Source organism: Ammodytes marinus (assembly GCF_949987685.1).
Source record: "Ammodytes marinus genome assembly, chromosome: 3".
Lineage (NCBI taxonomy): Eukaryota > Metazoa > Chordata > Actinopteri > Uranoscopiformes > Ammodytidae > Ammodytes > Ammodytes marinus.
Window position 1 is genome coordinate 8,873,077 of NC_137232.1, and position 27,110 is coordinate 8,900,186.

The 27,110-nt window shown below is 41.5% G+C and overlaps 2 protein-coding genes across 2 annotated transcripts in view; one reads left to right on the forward strand and one right to left on the reverse strand.

Annotated features, from left to right (window-relative positions):
- LOC307248586 (calsyntenin-2-like) overlaps positions 1–27,110 on the forward strand; it is a gene marked incomplete at both ends in the record, with an annotated part of 246,647 nt that overhangs the window by 71,250 nt on the left and 148,287 nt on the right. Inside the window, one exon of the mRNA XM_080025007.1 lies at positions 17,965–18,087. Coding sequence (XP_079881133.1) covers positions 17,965–18,087 — 123 coding nt within the window. The remainder of the gene's footprint in view (positions 1–17,964; positions 18,088–27,110) is intronic.
- Positions 21,555–25,305, reverse strand: LOC307271256 (uncharacterized protein). The gene is made up of 9 exons (XM_080053666.1): positions 25,208–25,305; positions 24,659–24,799; positions 24,327–24,481; positions 24,082–24,218; positions 23,324–23,417; positions 22,871–23,206; positions 22,550–22,709; positions 22,272–22,399; positions 21,555–22,164 (listed from the first exon to the last, which is right to left on the reverse strand). Exons 1-9 carry the CDS (start codon positions 25,302–25,304, stop codon positions 21,841–21,843), a joined length of 1,572 nt encoding a protein of 523 aa, XP_079909792.1. The 5' UTR covers position 25,305; the 3' UTR covers positions 21,555–21,840.

The following is a 27,110-nucleotide window of genomic DNA, read 5'->3' on the forward strand; positions in this document are numbered from 1 at the left end:
AAGTTTCTCTCTTCACTCCAAGTGTGTCTATTGCGCTGGAGTCATAACACAAGCAATAATTGCACCGATTTAAACTTCAAATCACGGAGTAAAGCATTCATACAGTCTCCGCACAAACCTTCCCCCCCACCCCCCCTTTAACTTGTGATTAACTATCTGGTATTGGGGGCTCCTTCGGGAATGGTAGAGTGGAGTGTGGATTTTTGCAGGAGCGACGCCTGCGGAATATGAAGTGGAGGACAATGCATACACAATACACTCCCACCATTGCCTTCAAATGCAAGCGAATAAATATATGTGAGGGTGGGGGGTGGGGGTGGCTGGGGGGGTAAATCTATAATTTTTAATGCATCTCATTAATATGGAACAAGAGGCCTTGTAGTGTGGAGAGCGGTGGAAAAAAAGGAAAAGGAGAGAGGGGCTAGCGTAAAGATGTTGAAGCGCAATCAGCCTGTAATTAAACTACTCCCTCATCCACATTTCGGGGGCGTGCACATGCTCACAGATGTGACGGCTTACGCGGTTATGCATGGGCACAGACGCTACTGCTTTGTAGAACACCACAAACAGCAGATAAACTTAAACGGTCCTATGCATCACACATACCTATAGTCACTCTATTTACTTGCTTTACATGTCTGAGCTGCCCTAACTGCAGACTGCAGAATGGAGCCATGTTGGCATTTTGGTGACCTTGAAATGCACCTGGCTGTTGGTTTGGTATTTCCATGGCCTGCACACCTGGCAAAAAGCAAAGGTGGGAGGAGGGGTGTCGCGAATACATGGGTGTAGCATTTAAATGAGGCCATGCTTTTTTTTATTTTATGTTAATGCTTCATAACGGCATGAACACTGACTCCTTATAATGTGAGAGTTGCTCTTACTCTAAATCACAGTGAGGATGAACACTGAAATCTGCAGCTATGTGCAAGTTTCATCTGCCTATAGCACAGTTTTTAATTAGCCATACTGGATGGTTTGGTCCCAGGGCAAAAACAGGGAAATGGAAACGTAAAAGGTCTGGCATGAGAACATCTCCCAAGCTAACTAGAATAATTCTCAGGAGTCTGTCGACCAAGCCGAAGCTATATAGATAGTGAATACTGGCCTGGGGTTTGGAGGTTGGCTAAAGAGGAGGAAGTCTCACATTATTAAACACCTGTCCATAAATTCCCACTAGCCCTGTCTGTTTGTATTATCCAAAGTTGCCAGGTCCATTTACTGCCTTGAGTTAAGTTTGAGCTGAGTTAATGCAGTTTGAATTCTCTCTAGACAGACATTCATGAAAACAAGGCTATAAGTGGAACCGTGCAACCATGTAAACGCACAGGCTTACATTTGGTGTTGAAGTACAGTGGGAGCATCACTGTATTATGAAAACAGACACATCAAACTGAATGCCAACGTATTAATCACTTCTACCACTAGGACACTGATGCAACATCATTAAGCTGGTTTCGAATATATTATTATTATTATTATATTATTATTTCCCATTTGCTATGCTAATAGTTTTGATCGACTGCATTTGTTGTTTGCGTCGTGCACCGCTGATTCACAGAAACAGGACCCGTTGCTGTCTCTTTCTCATTGAGTGCTAGTGACTCAAATGTTGCATTAGCATAATGTAGCAGGGGAAACGTGTGAGTCATGTGGGATAGGATTATCATCTGAAAGGTTATCCAGATTTACTGTGACAAATACGGAGACACACAAACCCTCACTGGAATATATGATAGCAAGATAGTTTGAATGCTAAAACATGTCTACAGGTGTACGACTAACGCATAAGAATTATCGGACGTTATCGTGTTGCAGGGTATTGTGGATAGTAAATGAATGGCAGTTATGAGAAACTGATAGGATGTGATTTTCCTTTTTTCTGTTTTCATTGCTGCAATCTCTCAGTGAAGAGCGACATCTTGCTAACATGACCTCGGGAACACGTCTCAGGGTGGTTGTCAGCGTGTGATTGGCAGTAGCTTGACATGCATACTCAGCAGACTGAATCACGCAATGTAAAATGTGTACATAAATGCTGACATTGTGGACGGCATAAAAACACGCTCTCTACTGATCAACTTAACTCTCTCTTTGGAGCCATCTGTGATTGTCTCATAGCATCACAAGTAGTCCAAAGCAGGGCTCTGTGTACAGCGGACATCTGATCAATTTTACAACGAGCAGAAGAACCTTGAATAAGGCCCTCCGCCTGGCCTTCACAGAGGAGTTTAATAAACATGCGAGGACACCAGAAAAAAGGCTGAAAATTAGCGTATCTTATTCACCTCTCTCTCTCTCTTTCTCTCCCTCTCCCTCCCTCTCTCTCTCCCTCTCCCTCCCTCTCTCTCTCCCTCTCTCTCTCTCCTGTCCACAAGGTTCAGCTGCAGCTAGCAGCCATGAAAAATGGATGAGTGTGTTTTCTCTGTCTCTCTCACTCACTCACACACACACACACACACACACACACACACACACACACACTTCCCTCCCTCGACACTTCTTTTCCCATCACTGCAGTCTGATCATGCAGAGCTGTTATATATTTATTTTTGCCAGTAATGAGAAAGAAAGACAGAGTTTTGCTATTTTTTTTTACTTCCTCTTTTATCTCGTCGCAGAGAATTGGTTGATGGAATTGGCTCTGCTGCCCACACAAAAAAATATTGTTATTATTTTCACATATATCCCCTACACACACACACACACACACACACACACACACACACACACTCACACACACACACACACACACACACACACACACACACACACACACACACACACACACACACACACACACACACACATAACAGGAAGCCCGAAATGTGTCTGCCGATACATCAACAATGCCACTTTACAATCTTGCACACATTCTTGCTTTAATACTTGAATAGTTTGATTCGATATTTGGATTTGTGCGTAAATGTATTCCCCTCTGTGTGTGTGTGTGTGTGTGTGTGTGTGTGTGTGTGTGTGTGTGTGTGTGTGTGTGTGTGTGTGTGTGTGTGTGTGTGTGTGTGTGTGTGTGTGTGTGTGTGTGTTGTGTCAGTGTGAAGGAGAGAGGGAGAGAGATGGCGACAGCCTGAATGCACAACTAACAGCAGAGGAGACAGAAGGAAGATTGACCTTTCTCTAATCAACTGTGTGTGTGTGTGTGTGTGCATTTGATATGAGTAAATGCACCACTACACACTTCTTATGAGCCTAGGCAGCTATACTCCAACCAAGAGCACATTAGCTGATATTTATCCAGTTTGTGAAGATGAGAAGTGCTGAGCTGGAATCACCGAGTGACTGACTTTGATCATCGTATTCACATTAACCTGAATGACCTGCGCTGACTTCAGATCAGCCGTCTGGCTTGGAGATGATTGATGAAAACGAACCTCTAATGCAAGCTCAGAAATGACTGTGCTGACTTTGGGGAAATCTTTATCACCGGCCAACCTACGCTTTGTTATTAACACCCGCAAGAGCTTTGGTGTGATGAATATAGCTACTGATCAGAGGGAAGAAAAGAACACATAAAGATATAATTCACTCTTTATTTTAAAGGTGGAGTCAGTGATTCAGGTTATACAAATCAAATTTTTCAAAAATCACCTAATATCTCCTGTGTTTGCTGATGAAAAATATGGTGTTAATACACAGCCTAGGCTCTGTATAAAGGATATATAAACATAGAACATAGGTATACATAGAACACCTGTTGACAGAGCCTAGGCTTGTCTTGAAACTGTTTTTATTTTCAGCGCACACACAATATGGACAGGTAGCGGATCGTGAGGAGATACAGTAGTACAAAAAGTGATTTCGAAAACAAGCGTTCTCCAGAATTGCTGAATCAACCTTTAATGCCCTACAACTAATCCAATCTGGGCTTTGCCTGCACCCTTGCCCCCTGTACAACCTGTCTTTGCACACCTTTTGTCTACCCCGTCTCCTCTGAAGCAGCTTCTGCCCTGTTTATCTTTTGATGCTAAGCGGCCTTTGAACTGGAGCCAGCATCTTTTTACGCTGTACTCAGTAGCGAGTGGGCGAGCAACTCAAATATTCATAGGGTCCAGACCTCAGCCGGAATACTGATGGTGCGCTCTGTGGACGGGAGCACATGTGTCAAGCTGGGCTGGACCGGGGCCTGGCATACAGTATGTGAAATCCGTTATGGCACCGGCTGTAAAAGTGCTTACAGAGCTGCCACTGGAATGGGTTATGTCACTTCATTGCAGTGTGTGATTGATACTACTGCAAGCCATGAATACTTTCTTTTCCATTCCCACAAAGGTCAGCAGCGCGGGTTATCCTGCTCTTCCCTCGGCATTGGGGCCGGCTGTAAACATTGTTATGGGGCTGGCCCGGAGGTTTGCTTTGAAGTTCATGGTTAGGTCACAGCAGGACAATAAGACTGTCAAGCCATGATCTATGCAGTTTCCCTGCCGTTGTGAAATGCTGCTGGCTAAGAGCCTATCTAAGGCAATCTGAATCTAGAATTTGTCTGTTTGAAGGAGCTGGCTTCATTATTTCTGCAAAATGTTCATCTTCCTTGGCAGCCACGGCGCTAGCAAATGGCCATTGTCAGGTGGTGAGCCTCTACCAAACCAAAGCCCTCATGCCACGCATGGCTGTGCTCCATTATCCAGACTGTAGCTCTAGATTAAAGCCATTTTTCATAACTTAATATCATTTCGGCTGATTGTAGCACAATAGGTTTCTGTTCCCATGTGGTTTTCAGTTCAATGTATCAGTCACTTGACAACGCAGCCATTCTGCAGTGGATTACTAAACAGTAGCTATTGTCAGTAAAACATATGTTCTCAGCACTCTGTCAAGCTAGCGACCAACGTATAGTGCGATTCCACCCCAGCAGATCCAGACTATCAGCTAAGACGTGTTCCATTGATTGTGAATGATGAGGAACATGTTGAGCTGTCTGTGCTGTGCCTTTAACAAAGATGCATTAGTGTGATCAATCTTCATCTTTAGTTTGAGAGTTAGTTTTGTTAGTTATGTGTTTCCTCAAGGAAGTTCCTAACCAAAGATAATCATGATTCTATTGAATTCAGCACTTAATAGTTTCAGGATTTCATCTGCACAAAATGATTAGTGGTTGTCAAATTACAAAACATTTAAGCTAGTCAGACCGCAAGTAAAAGAACATTTCGATAATCATAGCTATTTGAATTAAATTACTCCATGTGTCTCTGTTGGAAATAGCTCTCTAAGGCTGTTGGGATGTAATTGCCTTTGTTGATGTGTCACTTCCTCTCTTCCACTTCATTTGAACCAGGTTTGTATGGGCGCAACCTGCAGCGAAACCATTGGAAAACACGCCATTTTGATTGGAGCCGAGGGGGGCTGTAATTGGACTGCAGCATTCACACTTCAGGGCATGTAATTTAGGGCTGCAACTAACGATTATATTGATAATCGATTAATCTGTCGATTTATTTTCCTTCTGTTTTGGTCCGTAAAATGTCAGAAAATGGTGAACAATTTTGATACATTTTCCAAAGCCCATGTTGACGTCCTCAAATGTATTGTTATGTCCAAAACTCTCATATATTAAATAAACCAGAAAATATTCACATTTGAGAAGCTGAAATCAGAGAATTTGGACATTTTCTATTAAAAAAGTACTCGAAATGACTTATCGATTATCAAAATAGTTGGTGATTATTTTAATAATCGATTAATAATCGATTAGTCGATTAATCGTTGCAGCTCTAATGTAATTATAATTCCATAGGCTAATCTTGGAGTCGTGGATGGCAAAGAATGAATTTGAATGTCAGACCGAAAGAAAATAAAGTAAATAATATAGCACAGAATGACTGTGCGGTTGGACTTTTTCCATTTTCTTGTTTTTTTCCCTACAATGTGTTACTAATTTTTGAAGCAAGGGGTCCATAAAACATAAGACTTTTAGTTATTCAAAGTAGCAGTAAGCCATATTTTATTTTTATTATAACGTGTAACATCGCTCTATACTCATACAGCCATCACTTATACAGTGTGCTCGGTTCAGAACACTTGTTTTCAACAGTAAAGAAACTTTCCTTGTATCCCAAATGCCTTTATCAGGAGAGAGCACTGTTCAAAGAGGCGGGTCTCTCTGCCCGTGAATGCCAGAGCTAAATGTTTACCTGGCTATAATGGCGGAGCAGGTAAACATAATTCGGAATGTTATTTTTATCGTACTTACTGATGAGGTGACGCTAGATGGCTTGCTGTTCTCCGTTGCGACGCTATCTGGCGAAGACTGCTGCCTGTTCATGTGGTGACGTAGGGATGAGGGAGGGGACTGTTTAACGTTAGTCACTTATAGGAAGTCAGCTCAAGTGATTCGATTGCTTACTTATTTTTTAATGATGTGGTTCTTGGCCTTGGAAATAGCACTAGGATACAACTTGTTAGTAAGCTAGTTAGCCAGACAGGCTACATGTACAGTTTACCTTGGAGCAGATAAGCACAGTTAAAATCAATCTTTACACATTCGCTATCGTGTTTAGGTTCTGGAAATCTGATCAGTGACATATATTTAGAAGTTTTTTTTAACAGATAAGTTGGAATGTTTTTGTAGCATTCATAGAAGGGATGCAATACATTTCCCAAGCACTTAATATTTCTCTGAGTGCTGTAAGGTCAGCCATGAGCAAGCTTGTTCTTAAAGAGTGTTTGTAACAGATGGCCACTTGTCAAGCAGGCCACCAAATGCCTTGAGGGAAGAAACTTTCTATCTGCACTCTGTCTGAAAGTGTCTCCTTGAGAAAATATATATGTTGTTTTTCCAGGACCTCATGCACTGATGGATCCTCCCATCGGTTGACCGCCCCATGTCTTTCTGTCTGTCTGTCTAAAATCTCATCATGATGTTTCTGTGTGTCTTTCTGAAAAGTAGATTTTGCAGAACAGTACATAGTTACATGGTTTATTACATCTAAGTTCTTATTGTTGGCCCTTTCCTAACTAGTAATAATAGCAGTTATTCCAACCAGCGGTTCCCAACCATTTTGGCAGATTATCTAAAACAAAGAGTAGAACAATGTGACCTGGTGTAACCAATTGGTGATAGTTTCCCCATGTTTTACTGAAAGTTTAACCTCAATTTAATGGTTTTCTGGAGTAACCCACGTGTCCAAATGGCATACCTTGAACACTGGAATTATTTAAGTGCATGTGTGTGTGACATCGAGAACGTGTGCTTATGAAATGTGCTTTTGCAAGATCGGAATGAACTACTTTATTAGGTATGGTATTTACAGCATAGCCTATGTGTGGGTGTGTGTTTGCACGTCTTGCCTCATAGCTCCCAGAGAAGCACTATTCCCCAGAGGGATGGCGTCCGACAGCCAATGAATGAACCTCCAAGGTTGTCTCTAGTTCATTTCGGCACTTCACTCTTTTGAAATCATCACTTCTTTCTTCTTAATGGCTGAAGGTGCTGACGATTGGTAGCAGCTAGGTTTAAATAGAGTTTAACCGTATCCTCATGTGTGCATGTGTGCGTGTGTGTGTGTGTGTGTGTGTGTGTGTGTGTGTGTGTGTGTGTGCGTGCGTGCGTGTGTGAATGTGTGTGTGTGATTATTGCTCCACTTGCTGCTGATGAGGCTTCTTTGTTTCAAGGCTACCAACACAGTGCAGCGTAACAATAACAGCCCAATTCACGTCCCTCATACATACCGCGGACTCTCCCATTACTCACCAGCCATCACTGATCTGTTTCTGGCTCCCGGCAATTTGGCTTTTTATCCACCAGCTCAACTGGTAAACACACATATCTCAAGGCTAAATAGAAAAGAACTGTGGGGGTGGGGGGGGGGTGGCTCCTCTTGTCCTAATGTGTTTTGCCTTAGTGCTGTGAAAAAGCTTGTTTTACATTGTGTTGCAAAGGCAAGTACATTTCCAGAGTGCCCACAGTACAACTGAACACAAACACAAACACATGCCAGGCTTAATCCATTGACATTGAACACCCATGCGTTTTCCAAATGACTTTATTTTTCTCTACACAAAACAACAAAGTACAGCTTTTCAATGACTAACATGCCATAAACAAATACCAAATAGTTTGTTCCACTCCCTTACTCTCACTGTCTTCAGTCTAAAGTACATCAAAAATAACTTCTTCAACATTGGCTGTTAAAACAAATTGACAGGATATTGTAATGCACAAAAAGCCCCTCCCCCCCCTCCCCCCCCATAAATAAGTGATTGCTTATGCACTTCTGCACAAGTGCCACATAACAGTAGGTTGCTGACATAGACCATTAAATGAAGAGTGCTGGTCAGTGGGAGGAATGGCACGGTAATTGTTTGTCAGAATGCCTGTGGACATAAGTGTACATTTAAGTGGGGGCTGTGAGTGCTGAACATCTGCTATTACCTTTTTATTTTAGATTATTTTTATATCGGCTTTTTTGAATACATGAGTGCCGCTGTACCTTTTGCCCGAGGCCTATTGTGTGACTGTCTATCATTTTACTATTTAAAACATAAGCACAAGCCTATATAGCTCACATACACACAAGTGCTTCTGTGCCTTCATGTGTGTTTCCTTGATCAATCATCCGGGAGGTGATAACTCTCTCTGCCGCCTTCATCTCCTTCAGATAGGGAAGTAGCTGTCAGTATGCCAGACATAGTCCGAAGCCTATCCAGCTGCCAAGCCAGATTGACTTCGCCTTCAGTGTTAACTTGTGTGTGCGTGTGCGTGTGTGTGTGTGTGTGTGTGTGTGTGTGTGTGTGTGTGTGTGTGTGTGTGTGAGAGAGAATCGGAGAGAGACTGCTTGCACCTATGTGGTCGGTCACATATTTCTAACTTAAAAGTACTTTTTGTACACGTTGTTGCCTTCCATGTCTTTCTGTTCTTGGAGTTCAGCTATTTGTGGTCATGCCCTGCACATCTTGTGTTTCAACCATGGCAAAAACTGGTTTAACTAAAGAAGTTAGTCACAGTGAAGGTTTAGAGGGGAATTCCACGGTTTTTACCCATTGAATTGTGTTTGCAGGTCTTGGGTAGTACTGCTGTGTACCACTGCAAATGTTCTACCCTATTGAAAGTGCAAGGATACAAAACTTGACTTCTAACTTCTTCTAAATGACCTGCAGATGTATAAATTAAAATTGGTTCTTCACAAAATGTTTTTCTTTGTTTGAGGTTTGGGCAATCTTCAGCAACAATATTATTTTACCACCATTCACCTTCAGTGACAATGGATGGAGGTAAACTGCCCGACCCAAACATGATAAGATTTATTCAATGATCTCCCAGGGACAGATTGGCTGTCTGTCAATGAACAGGTGACCAACACAATTGTCTTGTTGGATGTGTAGTGTACCACAAATCCCACGGTCATTACACTGAAGCTTATTTCCTTTGTGAACATCATTGCCCTTTAAACTTCCTTTGTATCTCTATTCTCTTCTGAATGATCTGCTATGGGGAAATACATAGCACTGGGGGAGGAGAAGAAATTAAGTTTCAGTTTGCAGGATATCTCTCTTCCCTTCTCCTCCAGGATGAGGCTGTGTGTGTGTGAGTGTGTGTGTGTGTGTGAGAGAGTGTGTGTGTGTTGGTATTATTCATGTTGCGGGGACATTTTTTTTGTTTACACAGTGATATTGTGGGGACGTACCTTCCTTTTGGGGACAAAATGGAAGTCCCCTTAACGCAATAATGATGTGTGTGTGTGTGTGTGTGTGTGTGTGTGTGTGTGTGTGTGTGTGTGTGTGTGTGTGTGTGTGTGTGTGTGTGTGTATGTATGTGTGTGTGTCTGAGTATGTGTGAGTGTGTCTGAGTGCAATCAGAGGTCCAAATAGAGAGAGTCCCAGTAAGGAAACTCTCTTCCTCTCATCACGTCCCCTTTGCCGACTTGCCTTTGATTTTTAGAGTGATACGAGAAAGATAGGGAGAGGCAAAATGGAATGGACTGCCAGGAGGAATCACACGAACACACTCTTAAGAGCACCGGGGCCTAAGTGCTGTGGAGGACTAAGCGCTTGTGGGAGAAAAAAGGGAGCTTGTGTCTGGTGGTTTAGAGGCATTTAAGATGAAAAGAGTGACTGGCCAGATAAAAGCACTGTGTTTTTGATTGGATGTGTTGGAGTGATGAAACGGTATGGGGGATAGATTGGAAGTTTGAAGGAATGTAACGATCAATAGAAGGAAACAATGAAAAGAGATGTATAAAGAAGACATCTATAAATGAACAGACATGGGGACAAATTGTTGCCAAGGTCACGCTGCTATAGGTGTGAAGTGTGTAGCACTTTCTGACAGGCAGCACACACATACGAATACAGCCACACACACACACACACACACACACACACACACACACACACACACACACACACACACACACACACACACACACACACACACACACACACACACACACACACACACACACACACACACACAGGCAGGCAGGCACACACACTCACACACACACACACACGCATGCACACAGGCAGGCACACACACACACACACACACATACACACACCCACACACACACACACACACACATCATTAGTCTCTTTCCATATGTTCCTTTCCATCCACTTGTTTTAATGCACAATTGCTACATTAAAAGAGTAAAAGTGCAAAAAAAAAATGAAATATTGCAAAAGTCTTTATGTCTACGCGTCGGATATAGGCAAAGGCATTGTGTTTGGGGGTCTTTCTGTCCGTCTGGGCCCTTCCTGTGAACATGACATCTCAGGTTATTCCTCAAACTTAATCTATTCTAATTGTTTTACCTTGACTTACAACTTAATCAACTATACTGTAGTTTGTATTCGAGGTATACAATGATTTTCACCTGCCATATTAGTTAGTGAATACCCCAAATCATCAGATAACGTGGTTTTGAAACAAAGTGTATATCCAAAATACTTCTTAATATTGAGATTTTAAGTACCCTTTTAGTCTTTCCCCGTGAAATGTATTCTCATAAGCTTTTCCACCATTACCCTAATGTAATATTTTGTAAATTTGCAGCATATCGGATGCTGTTGTGCCTCCTGAGCCCTGTCAGTATAGTGTGCTGTGTAGGTGTATCTCTTGACTTGCTCCCGGTGCATGTGTGTGAGAGAGAAATGCAGGAAGCTGTAAAATGCCAAATCTCAAATTGCACATACAATAATGGACCATGATAATGGCTCTCGGATGATGCACAGAGGGAACATTTGTGAGTGTGAAGCCATTTGATGAAGAGAGTGTCATGATAGCTGCGGGTAATGGCACAAAGAGTACATTTTCAGCTCCTATAAATGCACTATTGGTCCTTTTTAGATGGATGCTTTTAGTTTTTTTTCTGCTGTGCACCTTAGTGCATAGCAGTGTCCCTCCACCCTTTGTTTTGGTCCCCATACGAAAGAGCACCATGTTCTGTAACATTACAGACGAAAAAATGTGTGGTTCCTTTTGCCATTGTCCTTGCTTTCTCTAGCTCTTATTTTCTGGTGTATTTCATACTCCATTGGAGATGGTTTTGCACTTCAGTCAAGGTGTATGGGAAACAAGCTTGTGACAGAAAGCCTTACCTTTGTCAGGGTTATATCATTTTGCTGCAGGGACAATGTCCGGGGCCAGGAAGGAGAGAAATGTCAAAACCAAAAATGCCACTGTTCATTGAGGTGCAAATAAAGCAGGACTTTGATATGTGTGTGGCGGCACTTGCCTCCTCTGTGTGTGTGTTTTCCTTCACTTTGTGTTGTGCAGAACGGTAAACACACCGGTATGAATATTTCTGTTTGTCTGCATGAGCTGTGTTTTGCTGTTTGACGTTTAACATTTCAACATGGGAAGAGTGTGTTGTCTGGTGTCTTTGGATTTCTTAGGTTAGGAGGCTGTGGGGTCCTGCTACAACACTGCTCAGCTCCCCAGCCTCCCCCTGAGCCTCCCACACTACCCTGTGGAGCAGCCACACACACACACACACACACGCACACACGCACACACACATATACACACACACGCACACACGGCGGCCAGAATGCACTGCCTGCCTTGGGCTACAAAAGCAGCATGACAAGTACACACACAAAGCACAGGCTAACACTTTTTACACACACACACACACACACACACACACACACACACACACACACACACAATCACACAGACCTTAGGGCAATGCAGGGCAGCCTCTGAATCGTTAGGTTATTCCACTCTCTCAACAGACCTCAAAGAAGAGCTGTGTGATCCAGCTTTATCTGGGCCCGTCCAGGGCTACGCACATCAGCTCATAATCTCCACAAACTAAATCCATAACATAACATCTACAAAAGGGGGAGCCATAAGTGAAGTATTTTCAGGCCAAGTTATGATTTTCAAATCCATCGGATCCCAGGGAATATGGGATGCTTTTTTAGATTGGCGTGAAAGTGTGGAGTTTTGTATCCATGACGTGTCCTCTAGACACTGTTCTGAGATGAGAAGCACAGCAGAGGTCATGGTGTCACAGTCTGAGAGGGACTGTGGAGGTAGTGGAGGGGGGGGGGGGGGGGGGCTCAGGTGTGACCCAGGTCTTCTGGAAGGAACACAGTTTTTCCTTCTGCTGAATGCTCTGACTGAGTAATGAGCTCGCTTGTATACCACCAAGGCACAACAAAAACCTTCTCGGAATTATTTGTTGAGCTTGGCAGCTGTTCTGAAGTCAGACTTCTTTATGTTTGTTTGCATCCACTGCCGCAGGCATCGGTGTTTTGGAGAAATGAGCAGAGATTCACTTCTTATCTGTTATGAACACCCTGCTTTAGAGAAAGCGGTTATTTCCTAGTACCCGCCTTATATTTGTATTTATTATAACGGAATTCTTATACAATAATCTCACATTTCTGTCACCCAGCTTCTTCTTCATACAGAAACTAGCATATATTCCTCACAGTTTATTAAAGTCAGTACATGTCATTTGAAGGGGAAATTGATGCATTATGGGAATTGCAGGATCCAGTGTTTTTGGAGCTTCTTGACCCATAACAAATGTTTTAAAGTCAGAAAATATTGGCCTCTGCAGCTGGGTCTCTAATCAGGTGCATTTCATAAATTAGTAGTCAAAATGAACATTTCATGCACACGCACACACACACGCACACACACACACACACACACACACACACACACACACACACACACACACACACACACACCAGCCATGTCAGATGTATTAGGTTGCAGACTACATGTGTTACCCTTTAGTCTAACCGTGATGCCAAGTCAAAATCAACGTTGGCAACTTGAGGACTCAATGCATCCAGAGACGAGAGGAGAATCTACTTAGGCGCTTTTCATATTTAATAAAGTCCTCTTCCTGCCAGATGGTTCCCTGTCAGCGAGAGTGCAAAGAAGATTAAAGTTTTGCAAAAGATCGCCTAGGTTCAAAGAAGAAGGCACGCATCACTGCGACAATGGAGTGGTTGAGGGGAAAGCAGAAAACAAAATTTAGACACATCCCACCTCTGCAGTGGTGGGGATGTTTTTCAATCATTGGATGGGCATCTCTGAGCCTCTCCGAGCTCTGAGCGTGGCAGCAGCTTACTGTGTGGCTGTAATTGCCTGTTGGTGCCCCCCCGTTAATGGCTAACTGTCTCTGCTAGGTTTACTTTTCATTATGCTAATGTGTTCATCACAGCCCCCCTTGCGTTGACCTTATCAATCAGAGTTTAATTTCCTACAAAGATATTTTTAATTACAACTGTTTCTCTTCCTCCCCTGTCCCCTCTGGGCCTTGTTCAAATTGCAGCACCCCGCCCTATTAAGAGGTGGTGGTACCCCCGCCAAGCACAGTGACACACCATTTGCCTGGTCAAAAGATTAATCGGTTGTTCTCTTGCCATTCTCACAGCAGCCTCAAGTCAAATCCACGACTCTGGCCCTTAATTGGCATGTGAAATGGCGGAGGTAGATAGTGTGGCTGACCGGCAGCCAACATGTAAAAGGGCAAGCCCAGCTCCCGCGTTCACCTTGAAGCCGTCACACAACCCTGATTCTATTAGCCTGGGCAGGGTTGATTCCACTCAACCCATGTAATTGAATTGGTTTGAAGAACAAAAGTGATTTGGTGGCCTTTAACTCCACTCATTTGTAAAAAAAAATATATACATTTACTAGGGAATGGGTATTATTATTTAAATGTGTTAGTAATACATTGTATTCATTTAGTTTCTACGCCCAGGACAATTGAAGGCAGAAAAGAGTGGATTGAGTTAATTTAGGTAGAAAGTCAAATAAATCAATCAAGATAAATGAGGTCTAAATAAGCAAACACAACAGTGTTGTATGAGTGGTTTTCTGTAATTGTTCACACATGCAACTAAAACTAGTGCTTTTGATTCCAGCTCTTCTTTGAAGCTGTTGCATCTCTATTAGCCATGTCTAACTTAAAAAGCTACAAGGTTTTGATAAGACCCTGGCAAAAATCGACCTCCCTCCATTCACAAAGGCATGCCATTTACCGTGTGCTTTTAGTAGCCAGCCAGGGTGTTTGCTTTAAAAAATTGGGGTCACTTGGAGTGCAGCTGCCTGTTTTTTTTTCCAGCTGTGTGTGTGTGTGTGTGCGCTGACTTTTCTTTAAGCAGACCTCTTATCAGTGCCTGTCTGAAGCCTTAATGCTGATTCTTAGATGAGCATCGCAAAGTTCAAACAAAATGTCCAATTGACAAATATTGTCTTTGGTTTTGTCGTTAGCAGACTTTTAGTGAGGAGAGCATCTGGGACAAGTGCTTTCTTTCTGACAATACCTGCAGAGGGAAAGGATGCAGGTAAATTTGGCTTTGCAGGGTGTCGTTTTTCTCCCTTCATATCGATCAGAGGATTAACTGTGTTTAGTTTTGATTCAAGTTGCCATGGAGGAGTATGTAGCTAATCACTTAGTGTCAAGGCATTAGCGCTTGCAGCAGTGGGTTTCGATCGTGGTAAGCGGCTGCAATGTTTCCCCTGGGAATCTCTGGAACTGATGGTCTGCCTCCCCCCCAACACACACACACACGCACACACACACACACACACACACACACACACACACACACACACACACACACACACACACACACACACACACACACACACACACACACACAACACCAACACCCCTCTCCAACCTCTGATAGCCTGCTTTATTTTCAAGAAGAGAGGGGAGCGTATCCATCCGTTTTGTGAAAATGACTCATGGGCATGTCTGGAGCTGTCAATACATGGACTCCATTCTATTAAGACGGTGGCAGCGCCGTATTTCTTCCCAGTGATTGGATCTAGCTGCGGATGTGGGGGCTGCATGGTGGGGGCTGACGTGTAGGTGGCAACCCCATAAAGACACTGCAGCGATTACTGGAGGTGGACGCTCCTTTAATGTCCTCATCACTCCTGCTGAAAAACCATTCCATCCCACACACACACACACACACACACACACAAACACGCACACAGAGAAAGTGGCGCAGGGTTTGAGACATTATTAACCCTGCAGCAGCAGTGAAGCTAGGCCAAGCCGAGCTGACTGATTGAACTGAAGGATGCAGTCCATCTTGTGCACCGGCGATATCACCAAAGGTCACCTGTGTGTGAGATATCGTCGGAATTGCGATCTTCTGTCGCCTGCCACTTGTGTTATGTGCGTAGTGTGTCTGGAGGCAAGTGAATGCCTCCATTTTCACCGCCGTATCCTAGTGTTGCAGCTGTAGGCCGCCCTGTGCTCTCACAATAGAGCATTTTGGCCGATTGCTGATAACAGAACATTTAGGTCAGCCTGACATTGCTAAGCAGTCACAGTGAGCTTGACAAAGAACAAGGATTTAAAGGGCACTAGGGCTCCTAAGGTGAGAGAACGCAATAGGAAGTTGAGGAAAAGACCCCTTAAATTCTCAAGTGTCCTCATTAGTTGAGTCAGGCATCATGGTCAAACGGTGCTGTAGCCCGTGGTACACATTTATTGAGGTTATGCACCTGGCCCAGGCAGCAGCAGGAGATTACCTTTTTTTCATCTCCTTTTACAAATTCTCTACAACCTATTTCTTTCTGACGACAACATGCCTACCGCTGTGTCCGGCTGAAAGAGTTAGTGATTGAAATCTGAAATCTGGCTGTTTGATTGTGATATCAGACAAAAAAAAAAGCCGGTGTGCTAATTCTTTTGTTCCATGGTTTTCCACAGAACACCAGGCAGTTTCCATTAGTTTCTATTGTAGCTTTGGCAGCGCCAGGGGTGACACATACAAATCACATTTCCCTTTTGAAATGCATGCACAGTGGCGTCAGCAGAGCTATTCATTCCCCACAATGACCTGGTTTGGCATTCAAAGTTGGAATCCGGTACATTTTACCCCACAGTGTTGTAGCATACTCATGCATATTCATCATGTTCTAATAGACTAATGTGTTCCCTCTAAATGATCTCACTGGACTGTTTCGGGGGCTGACACTCATGAATGCATCCCTGTAGTGTTAGCATGTTTTTCACCAGGTCTTACTTGTGAGTAAAAAAAAATATTATACAGTGCGCTAAAGTATGCTGTTATATATTTTCATCTTGTCCTAACACACCTTTTGATTACGTTACTGTATGCCCTGCTTGTTATAGTCTTACAAGCATTTAAACTACAAGTACAGCTGTCATTTCATTGTTATTTGAGTTGTTTATTTAATAGGGAGTAAATAGAGTTAGCAAAAATGCTAATTCTCATCTCTAGTGTCTTGGCAGGTGACAGAAACAGAAACATTACAAGTGACAATTAACCAATACCCAATTTAGAAAAGAGAGAATACATTGTATCTCGTGTCAGATTAAAAGGTTGGAGGTGTGTTTTGTGCCGTCAGCCTGTTGGTTCCTGGTTATTTTTTTTATTAGAACAATCACTAAAGATTAGCACAATATATTAGCAAACAAACACACATTTGAATGGATGCTTTTCAACTATTCCAATATGTATTTTAAATCAAAACAGAATTAACTCCACAGTCACTCCACGTACCCCCCCCCCCCCCCCCCCCCCCCCCTGGTAGCTTTTAACGTACCCATGGTTGGGAATTGTTCAAGAGTGAGATAGTGCTTTTTAATCAGATTTGAAGTGCTGTGAAAACAGATAATCACTTACAAGCAACTTTGTATGCTGTGATGTCAATACAATTAAATGTGGTTTTACAACAGCATCAAAATAGTCTCCTTTGTATAATCACATTATAGAGTAAGATGTTTGGTTTGGGTTGTTTGAAAAGAACACATTTTAGCATTGCCAAGAGGCTTTTAGGGCATAATTGGACTGTTATGATTGCTTGATTAGCACTTAGAAAAAAAATACACTTTCTTTTCACTGAATGCAGTGAAATGACTGAATGCCTTCATTCTCCAATTAAGCACATATTATGTTATGCTTTGTGTCGTTTTCCATCCACTATGTGAAGGTAAAAGTGGACCGTGTTTAATTTGTTGCTTTTTCTGGCCAAGCGATAAAAGAAGGATTTGAGTGTTCCAGCTGTTTTCGCCTGCCCTTTTCATAGTTTTCTTTTGACTTTTGACTGGCTTAACAAGTGGTGGGTGGACACGGAACACAGCCAGGTGCTCAATCATGGCCTTTATCAGCCCCTTAGCTCCTGAACTTTGTTTTGACTTGGGCTCAGATACAGTTCTCTTTTGTATCTGAATGGTTTGAAGGGAGAATAAAACAAAAGAGAAAAGAAAACTGTAAGTATGGGGGATATTTACAATATGAGAATGTCTTGGAGAAAGTGAGGCTACAGAAGCTTTGCAAAGAACAGAATAAAAACAGCATGTCTTCTCACTGCATTGTACTCTTATAGTCTCTTTGTGCACGTGTCTCACATATATTGTTTATCCTCGGACACTTTTCAGGTGAAATGAAATTGAAGTTGTCAGCACGTCAAGAGCAATACCTCTGTTGAATCCTTGTGGCAGAAGTATTTCACTGACATCTCCCAACATGCTTTCTGTCTCTCTGCAGTGAATAAACACAAGCCGTGGATTGAGACATCGTACCATGGGGTGATCACTGAAAACACTGAAATTGTTCTGCTGGATCCTCCTCTGGTGGCCCTGGACAAAGACGCCCCCATCCCCTACGCAGGTAAGATACATTTCAACCTAATGGCTGTCAGCTGGAGAATGGCCATATGGGACAGCCAGGGCTGAAGGCGGGCAAACTAACACCAAATAGAGGCAGTCAACAATGACTCAGGTGTTAATCCGCACAGGGAAACATAGCTGAAGGATATACTTACACTAAGGATATAAAGCTGTCATGTGATATGACAGCGAGGGGGCTTAATATTTGGCATCTTGTACCGAAACTGCTTCATCATATCTTTATTTTTTTAGTGTTCACCATGCTGCCTGCCCTAACCATTTAATCAATGATTGAATTCCCCGTGAGCCCACATCACACAAAGGACTCCCACTTCATATTTATTTAGAGTGGAAAGTGGCCCAAATAAGCCCCATGGTAGCTGAGGACATTGCAAAAAAAACAAAAAGCTAAAAAACAAGTCAAACAGGATTATATTCTTCCCACTTTGTGGCCATTCCAGCTCCTCCAAAGGGTGCCAGCTCTTGTGGGAGGATGTTTGCTGGAGGCTGTTGGCGAGCCTAGCCAGCCTATCTCCCACCAGGCTGTTAATGTGGCCAAGGCCCCAGCATGGAGCTGCTGTGTGGGGCTGGAGCCCACTCACAGAGGCCCTCAAGCTGGGCTGGATGGATGGAGACGTGGTGTATGTGTGTGTGTGCAAATGTGCATGTGTTTTCAGGTTTACTAAAACATTGTTTTATTGTGTGTGTGCGTGTGTGTGTGTGTGTGTGTGTGTGTGTGTGTGTGTGTGTGTGTGTGTGTGTGTGTGTGTGTGTGTGTGTGTGTGTGTGTGTGTGTGTGTGTGCGCTATGGCATGGCCTGAGGGGGCTCACTGTAATGGCCACCCCACAGGGAGAAAGCGAGAAAATTATGAGACAGTAGGGAGGGTAGCTGGCTGACATATGTCCTCTGGCTCTTGATAGAGTGACAGCCACCCAATTGTATACACATTGTAACACACACACACACACACACACACACACACACACACACACACACACTGGGAAGAAGTGAGGGTATGGAGAGAAAGAGATGTCTGCTGGACTGTATGTGGACTTTTGCGAGTTCAAGACGGATTATACCGTTTTTAATACAAACCACTTTTGTCAAAATCAGCGAATATCCACTCATGGGTGCTGAAAAAAAGTCTGCTGTTTACACACAGTTGAGGCTCCAAAAATGTCTGTTTTTCACAGTGGCTCTGTGTTTGAGACAAAGGAACCCCTACGAACACATTGCAGCAGTCACTCTTTTTGTATGACTTCTTAAAAGTCTGTTCAACCAGGCGGACACTAGTACAGCTCTAAAGACAGTTATCCAGTAATCCAGTCCCACCAAACTGCTGATGCGGAGTGACAGGGCAGTGCTCAGGTAGTGGTTAAGTCTCATTGATTAGTCCAGCCAGGTTTTTAATTAAAGTACATCTACAAGACACAGACACAAAATGCCTGACATATTGCCTCAATGCTGCTAAACTTGTAATGACGAGAACCACAACACATTTGCTTATAAGCTTGTAAAAAATCACTGTCTGCTTACGCACATTCAAACTGTTAAAGGGATAATTCAGTATTTTTGGAAGTGGGTTTGTATGGGCTACTAATGCATAGTTAGTCTGTTACCTTATCGAGATGGCGATCAGTGCAGTGACTATGGGGAGTTTAGGGTAAACATCACTGTAGCAGAAGTCAGCAATGTGATGTTACAGAGGGGGCCAGAAGAAGAAAACATTTCTTCACATAATCCTATAAATGCTTACCTTAAAACCCTGATATCCCTTCAATGGCATGCTAAACTGAAACTTCTCTTAAAGTGACGTCTCTCCCAAACTCCTCATAGTGACTGCACTGATGTCAATCTCCATAATATAACACACACTCATACAAGCCCAATTCATGAAAATACTGAACTATCACTTTAACATTAAACTACACAGCAAAATCGGCAGTGTTAATTCAACACCTATAGAGTTAAATTCAACACTTTGAAAGTGTGTATATAGGTCCACACCAGATCGAGTAAAAATAACACTTTTAAAAGTGTTAAATACTTTACACTGTGATTGAGTTGAATCAACTCTCTCGATAGTTGAAATTTAACACTGGTCAACACTCACCAGGGTTAAATTTACACAACACTAGTGTGCAGTGTTAAAATCTAACACCCATCAGTGTATTATTTTTTAACACTGAATAGAGTTGCTCCCATTTAACACCACATCAGATTTAAAATTTAACTCGATATCTAACCCTCTAAAGAGTTGATTTATATATTTTTAAAAACACTGTGGGGAGTTATAATCCCTAATGCTATACATGGTCAAATATTTAGCTTATATTATTACTTCTAAATCATATTCCTACAGTACGGTATTATTATAAGGAAGAAAAAAACAATGCAAAAAGTTTGTATTTCAAAATAAATTGTATTTTCAAGTACACCATTTAACACAGCATTGGCTTTAACATGTTTCACAGCTGCCAGCCTCAATAGCACAGGTCACAATATGGCAATATGTAAATTTTTTCATCCATCTCATTAGAGTACTGTTTCTCACAGGGTCACACAATATGGCAATGTGGCACAATGTATACTTTTTCATCCATCCCATTAGAAAACTGTTTATCATAGGTTCTATAATAAATTAACTTATCAACAGAAATAACAGAAAATTAATCATTCCTCTCCTGGATACAGTAGGGATTAAGGTGCTCATCAAAATAAAGAGTATCAACTGTGCCAGTCAAAATGAAAGCTTGATCGTCATTTATAATGATACGGTTGATCTTTCCAAAAACAGGCATTTCTATATTTGTTGAAATACAAACAAACATACTAGTTTGATACTCAGTTCCATAGTTCTTCACCCACTTGGTAGTTGACACATCAGAGTATGCATTCAAGTTTAACATTGCAAGTAAAGTCTCACCACCTTCCAAATTATCAATTGTTTCCTTCCTTACTGGACCAAACTCAAACCTCTGAAAATTAAAATTCTCCCAGTGATAAGCTAACTGTCTCTGGTGTTGTTTTACCAATGCTTTTGTGATATTTTTGAAATTCTTGACAGATCTTTTAAAGAAGTTATGTTTGGCTTCAAACCTCATACACCATACATGAAGGAGTGGGCCTATTTTACGAATACACCTGGGGTAATGTATCATAAAATGATGCTTCGGAATAAGTCTTCTCTCAGGAAACAAAGATTTGAACAGCTTGTGATGATCATTAATTAAATGCTTCAGATAATATGTCATACCGTTAGTAACAACTGGTGAAAACACTATATTCACAATTTGAATCAAGAGGAGGAGCAAGTTCCAAAAACTGTTATTTCTTTGACCCTACCATTGCTTGGACAGTGCTCTCAGCAACACCCGATGATTGCAACTGTGCTACAACAGAACCACACGTTTAACAAATGATGCTTATCAACAGAGACCTGGGTGGCCACAGGAGTTACTGTACAGACTGAATGAGAAGTTGAAGGCACATCATCTTCTATGTGCATGTCCACATTGTCAGTAGTATTTGTTGAAACAGTGTCCCGGTGCAAACGAATAAGGTGTTTCTTGAACCCTGAATAAGTGCAAAATAATGAAGAACACCCCGGCTGTCCACATTTCAAACGTAACGTCTTTCCTGGATATAATCCATGGTGAAATCTCAAATGCTGACAAAGCAATACAGAACTTCTGTGGTGTACCTTACAGATAAAACAAATCAACATATTTGCACCCAAGGATGTGTATCACCTCAAATCTGTGTATTCAGCAGTCTTGCTCTGAGCTCCTTCACACGGGGAGTTTCCTTGGTACTTCCCACATCAATGTTGAACACAGTGGTTTGGATGAAGGTATAGAAGCTGTTGAGGGATTCATGGTAGTTCACGCTGAAGATGAAGTGTGCCTTGAAGAGTTCATCGAAAGCTGCCAGGGATGTCTGCGCCTTGCATGGGATGGCCTTGTGGTCAACAATGACATAGAATCTTTGGATGTTGTTCTTCTGTTCACCGACACACAGGAGGAAAGGCTGTCCTGGTTCCAAACTCCCAAGGAAGGTCTCAACACTGACTCCAATCTGCAAAAACAAAGAGGAACAAGGAAACATTTTAATGACCTGCTACATTGCTAAAAACATATGCAGCCCATGCACAAGTGGCACAGAAGAACTTAAACATTGCTTACCGTCAGATATCTCACAAGATGTTCGACAGCTTGATATGAGCTTATTCTAGGACCCTTCTTGTGTCCTTTTGCAGTGGGGGGAAGTAGGTGAAGCAGCAGTAGTATGCTTGACAGGTCACTGTCCCAGTCTAGGGGGAAAGCAGAAGAAAGTAGAAGATTGTCAGAAAGATTTAAATCTGAAAACAACCTTAAATAAAACCAGATTATGCAAAATACATAAGTTGGAGCATTCAGGTAAGTAATTAAATGTTTTAAAAGAGATAATGAACCATGCTTACCAGACCCATCGGAGCTTTGATTTCCAGACAAGAGGTCTTTGACAAACTCTTTAGAATTCTTGGAGTCTGCCAGGATCCTAGGTTTGAAGTAGGTGGGCCATTTTGCCAAAAATCTGCCAGAAGCATCCTCTCCAAACATCATGGTGAAGTCTTTGTCAATCTACAGAAGAAACACTTTAAGTCCTTGCAACCTCTCATAGACAAAGGAAACCATCCACAAACTAAATGTCAGTATTTTTACGCTTGTTTAAATAAAAGTGTAATCCTCCAGTTATCATTGTTCACTTTAAAATGAATTAAACAATGGTATGTCTTTCCTACCAAGCCAGGGCTATCGAGGAAACGTGGGAAAACATCCAGGACTGTGGAGGAGTTTTGATGGTCTCGAACCAGTTTCTGGCGGTATTGAAAGGTTGCCCTCATCTTCTCTTTGACAATTGTTGCATCAGTCGTGTGCTTCAATAAAGAAATCGCCTCGCGGCATTCCTCGCCAAACAGTTGCTTGTCAGTTAGTAGAAAATCCCTCTTGCTCTTTGGACCATCTTGATATGTAGCGGTGGTTGAGCATCTCCGGGACTGGACTGCAGAGCTGCGTTGGACTGTCTTTATCCTCCATGCCAAATAGCCAGACCCGCTGTCTGCATCATAGTAGTGCTCCTGTAAAATCCCAAAAGAACAAAGATAAACATAACTGATGTATCACAGCATTACAGGGCAAATTCAGAATAACCTCCCTATATCAATTTATCATACGCCATTGATTTACAAACTTACATATCCATTTTTTGAGTAAGGATCCTTGAGGTATGGAAAAAGAGTAATGATGCCAAGAGCATATTTAGTTCGCACATAGGTTGGTGGGAGCCTCCTTTAAAAGAAGAAAATATATAATTTTTCAAGCTTTAAATTAGTAGTAAAGTATTGAATCAGTGTTAGTGTCATTATAATTAATCAAAATATCTTAAATGTCAAACTAAAATAAGAATATGAGAGAACAAAGCACAATAAAGCAGAGGTTAAACTCAAAAGTAGACTTTCAATACAAACAAATGATGTGTGTAATCATGTCAACTGTTAGTCCTGTGCTTATTTCTTTTTGATACCATGTCCTTTTGTTTACAGCTCCCTTTTGTTACTATCTCACTGATCATATTTACGCCCGTCAGTCCTGCGATTGAACTACCAGCTATTAACAACCTCTAACATGCAGTTTTAGTTGTTCAGGGATGTGTTCCCATTGAATACGTTTTGCTGTAGAGATTACTTTTTGTAATATTTTGCTTCAGTTTTATTTTCTATCACAATGTTTTTGTTTGTTTGATTATTCTGACACAAATTTGTTTTGTATAGAAAAGCCAACTTTATTATATTACTGAAATAGGAGACCACAATAATTAAATACCTTTTAACTATGGAACAAGGTTATTTGAGGAAAACATCCCTTATTGTTTCTAAAATGTACACCTACATCCTCTATACATATATTATTTGTAGAGACATGATGAGCACTAGAGAGAACATGACATGCTTACCCATGAACTTCAACCATGTCAGCCACCAGTAGGTTTACCATCTGTCGCCGTGTACCTTCCGTCAATGTCTTTGTTTTGTTATATTCATGCAACACCTTTTCTCCCCCTGGCTTGGACTGAAGTATATCTCTCACCATCTAAAGACAAAGAAACAAATACATTTTAATTTTAACCTCCCCTGCAACAAGACCACAGTACAATGTCTATGATTAGTTAATACATTAAAAAAAAATTAATTTATATACCGCCTCTGCTGATTCCTGATCGGCGTGGGTCCTTTTCACTCCACTACCTTTCTCAAGAATGATTGTTGCATCAGATGAATCTGAAGGCACAGAGGATGAGGTGTCTGACACAAGCGACTCCGATGAAACATCTAATTGATCTTGATGAAGCACAACTGCAAGACAGTTAAAAGAAATACACACAACTGAATAAAAATATTGTTTGAGGCCCCCTAACAAATTATTTGGCTTTTCAGGTTAGTTGACTGAAACAAACATGCCTTCACAATACATACTATTACAGTACATCTGGTTAATGACCCTTATTTCTCCCTAACAAGACTAAATCTTACCTGTAGACTTTTCTGTAGAAACAATGATTGTAAGGTCCCCTGCTTGTAAAAGGTCCTCAAATACATCTGCATCCACCTCTGTCCCTGATTCATCTGTCAAGTATAACTCAGTCTGCAGAGGAAGACCTAACTTTCCTATTACTGAGAGAATATCAGATTTAGAAAAATGGTCCTTTGTATGCTTCTTTTATTGACACTTTTTTATCATTAATTATTAATCAATAATTAAATGGCTTTTAACTATGGAACAAGGGTCTATGACATGTACACAACTTATTCCTTGTTGTTTCTAAAATGGACACCAACAGTCTCAAAATATATTAGTAGAGAAATTAGTTTTTTCTTATTCTACATTTTAGATATATTACCAATTGCATTTTAACTTGTCCATAATACATGATTACAATTCGTCAGCATAATAAACAACAATTGATGGATGGGGCAATGTAACCGTATTAAAATCAAATCACATTATAGCATGAACTAACATTTTAGCAAATTATTAGTTTACACCAACAATCAGGGCTGTGTGAAAAAAGTAGTACCAACCTTTCTGAAGAAACGAGCTGAAGTCTGCATAGCCTTCTTCAGTCTCTGCCACCTTAACGTACTTCTGACTGCCACCAAATCTCACCTTGACCAACATTATGTCCTTAAAAACAAAGTACATTCATGAATAGTCCACACCTGTTTCAGTAAAATTTTCTTCTTTGTTGCCTTTATTATGCCACTGGGTAGCAACAGTCAATGTCGTTTTTCTAGCTTAGCCAGTAAACAGACTTGACTGTGCACACGCTAGCTTGTATGGCCACATGGCGGCCCTGCTAACAGTCCTCGATGCACGTATTCTCTAATTAGCATATTTATACATGGAAATTGATTAAATCACTAACCCAGTACATAACAATGTCAATAAACTCACTGTACATGTGTTTTTAAATACCTTGACTTCATAGTTTGAACAGAAAACAACTAAAGTGCAGAGAGCAGAGTGGAAACGTAGCTTACCGCGAGGAGTCTCGACCCAAAGAGGAAGTAAAGCTCACGGAAGCGCAACAAGTGCGGTAAAATAAAAGGCGCTCGATACTTAAGCGATAACCCCCATCATTTTCCTGTATGTAAAAGTATCTAACCTTTACATGAACCCCAATATACTTAATTAAACAATTTAATACAAACGTTCGGTCGACATATCAGCAAAAATAAGAAGAATATGGAGGAAATATGATAGCGGAAATCCTAACCAGCCACCTTCAAAATAAAGGTCTGAGCTACCAGAGTACATAATCCTTCCAAAATGTAGGTTACATGCCGGTTCGTAAACTAAATAATACAATAAATAAAGCGCAACGAGTCACAACATCACATTACTGTACTAAACTTATTGTTGAGGATAGTTTAAGTGGTCAGTGATACCAATCCAATACCATGGAGCCAAATAGGCCTACAGCATGAAGTGGCAAACAAGCATCTAACTTGCTCTAAAACCAAATTGACTGTTGTGCGCATTGTTATTAAGCTTGGGTTGCCATGCCGAATCAGTGTGTTGCTTATACTTTTCTTAATAAGAAAAGGGGCCGTGTCCACCTAACGCCTTTCTCCGAGCACACAAGCCTTTTTTCAATAGATTCCCAATGAGACGCGGCTGCCTCACTGTATAATGTTACTGCCTTGTTAGCTAAGCATGGTTTGCTGATGCTAGCTAAACAATACTGATGGTTAACCTTAGCTTCTTGTAAAAAATAGTAATACACATGATTGGCTATACATTTGAATTAAATATACATATTTGCTTAGACATACTTACACATGGATGTTCCTAGCCACAGTTTGAGGGATGTCTGATCATTTTCCAGTCCAAAGAAAAGAGTGTCTGGCTAGACTCCCGCCTCTTTCAAACAACCACCAACGGTTTGACTTCTGAGTATATTTGAAATCAACACTGTAGAGTGTTTTGCAGAATATGAAATTTGACTCCCTGTATTAACACCAACTCTTTTAGAAGAATAACTCTCATGTAGTTAAATTACACTAAACCAGTGTTGAAACAACTCTATATGTTTTACACTCCACTCCAACACTGAATATCTAACACTTTGGATTTTGCTGTGTAGGAACACTCAACAGGCCATCAAAAACCCACAATATTTACCTCCTAGTCAGTTACATCACCCCGTGCCTGTCCAGTAATCCCTTTCAGACTGCTGAGCACGGTGCAACAGTCACCACACTCGCTGGACAATGAAAGTGACACTGCTGGGAGACTGACACTAGCCACCACTGCAGGGGTTACAGCAGCTCACTATAACTTCAAAATCACACCGACAGCATGACAAGGAAAAATAGAAAGCAATGGTACAAATAGACTCTTTGTTTCACGCATGGCTATGTGCGACACAGTGCAGGTGTCTCAACCCTATACTATAAAAAAGGTGGGTGATAGAGACAACTA

What these genes read in the sequence shown, in the direction of transcription:
- LOC307271256 (XM_080053666.1), bottom strand. Translation starts at nt 25,304, where the DNA reads ATGTTGGTCAAGGTGAGATTTGGTGGCAGTCAGAAGTACGTTAAGGTG. An exon ending in CAGCTCGTTTCTTCAGAAAG is followed by an intron (nt 24,800 to 25,207) that starts GTTGGTACTACT and finishes ATATTCTCTCAG; the next exon opens with TAATAGGAAAGTTAGGTCTT. An exon ending in GACATGGTTGAAGTTCATGG is followed by an intron (nt 23,418 to 24,081) that starts GTAAGCATGTCA and finishes CTTCTTTTAAAG; the next exon opens with GAGGCTCCCACCAACCTATG.